At 33.3% G+C, this 5,355-nt stretch overlaps 1 protein-coding gene across 2 annotated transcripts; it reads right to left on the bottom strand.

Moving 5' to 3' along the window:
* Positions 1-800: 800 nt before the first annotated feature.
* On the bottom strand, positions 801-4,498 carry LOC110110458 (cinnamoyl-CoA reductase 1). Of its 2 annotated transcripts, XM_028700212.1 has the most exons (7): positions 4,340-4,498; positions 3,683-3,852; positions 2,836-3,027; positions 2,391-2,553; positions 1,279-1,465; positions 1,005-1,193; positions 801-847 (listed from the first exon to the last, which is right to left on the bottom strand). In XM_028700212.1, the coding sequence occupies exons 1-6, from the start codon at positions 4,455-4,457 to the stop codon at positions 1,049-1,051; spliced, it is 975 nt and encodes a 324-aa protein (XP_028556045.1). In that variant the 5' UTR covers positions 4,458-4,498; the 3' UTR covers positions 801-847; positions 1,005-1,048. The 2 variants fall into 2 exon arrangements, with proteins under 2 accessions (XP_028556045.1, XP_020697603.1); XM_020841944.2 differs by lacking the exon at positions 801-847 and having other exon boundaries at positions 863-1,193.
* Positions 4,499-5,355: the final 857 nt, after the last annotated feature.

Raw genomic sequence — 5,355 nt, 5'->3', positions numbered from 1 at the left:
ATTTAAGAATCGAGTATTAAAAATGTTGTTCAAGTTTATTTGTTTAGTTAGTTAAACGATTAGAAAAGAGCTTTAATAGAACTGAACATGAGTAGATCGTCAAATGTTTGGTTCGCTTGCAGCCCTAAACTAGTGGACTGTTCCCCGATTCAAAAGAATCGGTTGGTTCAATTACCACAAAATTTAAATTTACTATATTATTATGAGTATAAATTTTTAGAATTATGAGATTTGAGAGATTTTTGCTCTTATGTGAGATTTAAAAAGAAAATCTTTTAATTAATTATATAAGTTTCATGTTTCATAATTTTTTATTTCATTTAATTTATTGTCTCACATTTGAAATGATAATATCATTATCATATTTTTTTAAAATTTTTAATAATATTATAATTTATTACATCATCTGATTCGAAGGTCGAATATTAAACCTCCTTGTGCTGGTTCGTTGTCCTTGCCCTATTCGATTTCACTATCTTGATAATTTTATTACAATCATAACATTCAATGAAGCAACCTATCAGCTATCATTTTGATGAGGGAAAAATGATGAGGTTGAGGACGAGGGATGTTCTCCCTCTCTGAAATGATGAAGAAGAGAAAATGAAGAGAAAAATAAAATGAAGAATAAGAAAAAAATAGGAGGAAAAAAAAAATATGTAGAAAAAGAAGACAAGAGAGAGAGAATAATTAACATGCAGGCTTTATTTGGAACGGCTTTTATATTGCTTTTTACGACAACTTTTTAATACAAAATTGTTTTGAACAAGAAATTTTTGTACTGAAAAACTGATTTAAAAAGCAGCAAGAATATCATCCCAAACGAAGCCTTAGACCAAATGCAAACCTGAAACAGAAGCAATATCAAAATGCTTCATTTTCTTTGAAGGGCGTGAGAGGTAATAGAAGCGACAATGCAGAAAATTTTTATAAAGTAAAAGATACATATAAGCCCAGGTATCCACCCAGGATCTGCAAATTTTATTGAAAGAAAAGGCACTCACACAGTGATAGTGATTTTCTTCACATAGTAGCAAATTTCAAGAGCTTAGAGCTTCGCAAAACCCTTCTCCTTCAAGCTTTCAATAGTTTCTTTGATGCTCTCCTCCAAAGGCCTGTAGCTAAGACCCAACCCCTTCACCTTCTCCTTGGAAACCTGATAAGTTGGCGTAAAGGGCTTATCATCTGCAGCTCTGCCATCAGAGAGAGATTGTTCAGATATCATATAAGAAAAATAAAGAACAAATAAGACTTTATGAGACCTAATATAGAACTTACTTTTCAGGAACCTGAATGGAAGGATACAGATCTTTTATGAGCTTGACGAGCTGAGAGTAGTGAAGAACTCTTTCAACTAAACAGTACCTTCCACTTGCTGAGGGGTTTTCATATGCCAGAATGTGTGCTTCAGATACATCTTTCACGTCCACCCATCCAAATGTTACATTCGGGAATGTAGAACTTCCTGCAGTTGTTAGGATTATTATCATAATTTGATATATTCTTAAAGTAATTTTTTAGTACAATAGAAAGCTGCTTTAAGAAGTAGTAAGAAAGTCGTCCCAAACAAAATCTTATTCTTTAATGAAGCAACTTTTTAGTACAAAAATTTTAAATTCAAAAAAAATATGTACTAAAAAACTGCTTTATAAAGTAATAAAAAAACTGTCCCAAATGAAAACTTAGTTAGTTGACCCAAAACTTGCAATGATAAACTGAATAAAGTAAACAGCTGTAATGCAAATGAAAGGACAATTTACATAAATATTATAAAATTTGTATGTATTTATATAATATAATATCTAAATTTTTATATTTATTTATATAATACTCTAGTGTTTAAATCACATTAAAATATGTTTAATTATAAATAGTAATCATATGGGTATACTTTCTATCATTTATTGTAAATATCCAAAATATCTAAATCTATTTTCAATTGCTTAATCTTTAATAAACGTCACCCAAACAATTTCATCAATAAATGAATTTTTTAATTTATTATGTAATTTTTTCAATGTCCTTCTTAATATTCGCATTTCTAAAACTAACCATGTGTCTATGCAATGGAATTTACTTTGTTGGAATACACATACTAATGCTTTGTTTGAGACTGCTTTCTTATTGCTTCATAAAGCATCTTTCTAGTAAACAAAATTTCTTTTTTTTAACTTAAAAGCTGTTTTAAGAAGCAGTAAGAAAGCCGTACCAAACAAAGCCTAAGTTTAAAGTCTAACCCAAGAGCTATTACCAGATTTGTAAAACCTAAAACAATAGCAGATGGAGAAATGTTTTTTTGCAAAAGTGAATTAGTATTATTACATTTAGTTATAAGAGAATGGTTATAGGACTTAAGGATTTGAAAAGAAACAAAGAATACATTTACGCACCATTTATTAATTTTAGTATTGCTTCACTGCTTGTGTTGAGTGTTGGCTGAAGAAGGGCGCCAATGACCATCGCTGGATTTATTGTAACAATGTCAATAGCATGTTCCTTGGCAAACTTCCAAGCTGCCTCCTCTGCCAATGTCTTGGACAGCACATACCAAGCCTGAGTGACAATTAGATCTTGATTACAGTGAAGAAATATGATGTAATTTATGAAGCAATAAAATGCATTTTCAAGCAAAACAACTTAAAATAGTCATTATATCCATTAGAATAGAATTTTCAAGTTTGGTTTAGTAACTTTTGTGACTAATTAAGGATATATAATAAAAGATTAAGCTTTTTGTTCAATTCATACAAAAGGAAAATCTCTAATTAGTGCAAGACTATGAGATTTGCCTTCCACACAAGCACACAAGAACATTATGAAGTTGTTTTTACGAACCTTATTTTCCTTGCAAAAATCTGGATTGGAGAACCATGTCTCATCAACTATAACATCGGGATTGCGTGGTCTTTCATTGAATGCAACAGCAGCCATCGATGATGTTATTACTACCCTTTTAACGGTAGACGATTTGGCGCAAGAATTCAACACATTGAGTGTCCCCTTCAGTGCAGGATCTATAAGCTCAGCCTGAAATGAAGAAACAATTGAGCGAAATTATTGAACTAGCCACATACAATCAGGAGAGGCCTGTATCATTCTAAAGTGACAGACAAAAATATCATCAATTGAAAAACTTATAGATACAACTCCAACCATTTAACTATCCATCTTAAATTGTAGAAACAATCTCTTTCATATTCTCTGAGTCGATCTTACTTTTCTAATATGCTCATACCACTTACCTTTTTACAAAACATTGATGAGAAACTCTTTTATATCTATGCTTTGGTCTCTTAATTACTTAATTTATTTATTTTAAAACAAAGTAATGTTCATAGTGCTTTCTCAATTCAACTTATTATAATATTATACACCTTCCCCTCTACCTAGACTAATCTTACTTCTAATGCTGGGTGTAAATGTCTAGCTTACATATGGCCCTAAGTTTCTAACAAAGGACCAAAACTATAACTTCATTGATTTGATAATTGATCCCTATTTTCCTCATGAACTGTAGCACATTAGCTCAAGAATTGCATGAAGGTGAAATTTTCATATCAAAGTGGGGAAGGAAAAAAAATATAAAGAAAAAGTTGTTTCTTTATAAGAAAGTGTTCAAAATATTCATAACAAAGTAAATATAAGTTTGCTGAGATAAAAAAAAGGAGGAACAAATATAAACCTGTGGGTCAGTTACTGAATGATAAAACGGAGATGCCGTATGGAAGACACCATCACACCCAGCAATTTCAGCATCAAAGGATCCCTCATCTAATAAATTAGCTTTAAACAAACGCAGCCTCTCACTAGCTCCTTCAAGTGATCGCAAATGTTCCGTTTTTCTCGGATCAGCTGAAGTTTAATATTCAGTAAACAAAATGAGAAAAATAAAGATAATCACAAAGAAGTAAAATCTGAACACTAAAAAGGAAAACAGTTGCATATGTTGATAAGGAAAGGATTAATGCATAAATTTTAAATATAAATCCATGATGGGAAAAAAGGACAATTCCCTTTCTAGATTTTAGGCAAGACACAGCGCATGCTCCATAGAGCGATGTGATCAAACTTTTCAAAGCCTACAAATTGATCTGTCCCTCTACTTAAAGCGAGACAGAACGAGTACTCCATTGGCCAATGATTTGTCCTCTTCCATTTATATCAAGCCTCTCTTAAACTACTTCCGATTACCAAACATGTTCCAGTTGCAATAGATTGGGTTGATATATAACCTAATCAAGCATTTTTTTTCCATTAAAGATGTTTATTCTAAATTAGGGTTTAAGCGAGATGGCGAGACTGGATGACAGGAATAAAAAAGATGAGAGAGGAAACAAACCGGGATCTCTCACGGAAGCTTTGACGGTATAGCCGCGTTGGAGAAGAAGCTTGACTAGCCACGAAGCGATGAAGCCGGAGGCTCCGGTGACGCACACCAACTTTCCTCTTCCGCTCATCCTCACAGGCTCTGGTTCTCTTCTCTGTAAAGGGAGCGAGCCAAGCGGGATATTATATAGGCGAAGCAAAGGAGCCGGTCGGATTGGGGGAGCCCACCCAGGCTTTGTTACGCAATCGATGACGGGAATTGGGGGGTCTTTGGACTGAAAATTTCGGGATAAGATTAATCTGAATTCGAAACAAGTCAGATTCAAGTTCAATAATTTGATCAGTTTTAAAAATCAGGTTGGATTCAAGTTGACCATTTAATCCGAAATTGACACGTTTTTATCCGATAACTCGTTTTTGACCCGGCAATACGAGATTGATCCGTTTTGAACGAAAAGCAGATAATGACCCGTTTTTGAACTCAAAAACTAGCAATTTTGTTAGCACCGGGTCATTCGGGTCGTGCGGGTTGACCCAGACCCGAAACAGGTCAGGTTCGAGTCCAGAAAATCGACCGGTTTGCAAAATGGGTCGGGTTCGGGTTGACCTGAATTGTGCAGGGTTAGTTTCGGCTTCGACCTGAACCCGACCCTTGACTCGAAATTAACACCCTTATATGGGGCCAAGTTTTAAAAATTAGATAGATGTCATTTGTTGAGAGTTCTAAATTGAATTAGTAGTATAAGAATTTATCTTAATTAATTTAAATATTTTAAAAAAATTATGAAAATAAGGTGTCCAAGAGGTAAAATTTAGAAATATGTTTAATCAGTTTAATATGGCTATTGATTAGGTATGTCAATCGTTGTTAAATGAGCGAATTCATTTCTTTCATTTATTATGCTCGAAAGTCCTGACAGAGGTCAGTCTCCAATTGAACAGGCGACCAACCCTCTTTTATAACCCTCCTTCCTTCATGGATTACTCCTTTGTTTCCATTTTTTTTAGGTTCTTATAACTCAAGTATAC

Source organism: Dendrobium catenatum, unplaced genomic scaffold, assembly GCF_001605985.2.
Source record: "Dendrobium catenatum unplaced genomic scaffold, ASM160598v2 fragScaff_scaffold_1470, whole genome shotgun sequence".
NCBI lineage: Eukaryota > Viridiplantae > Streptophyta > Magnoliopsida > Asparagales > Orchidaceae > Dendrobium > Dendrobium catenatum.
This window is presented reverse-complemented; position numbering and strand designations above follow the sequence as displayed.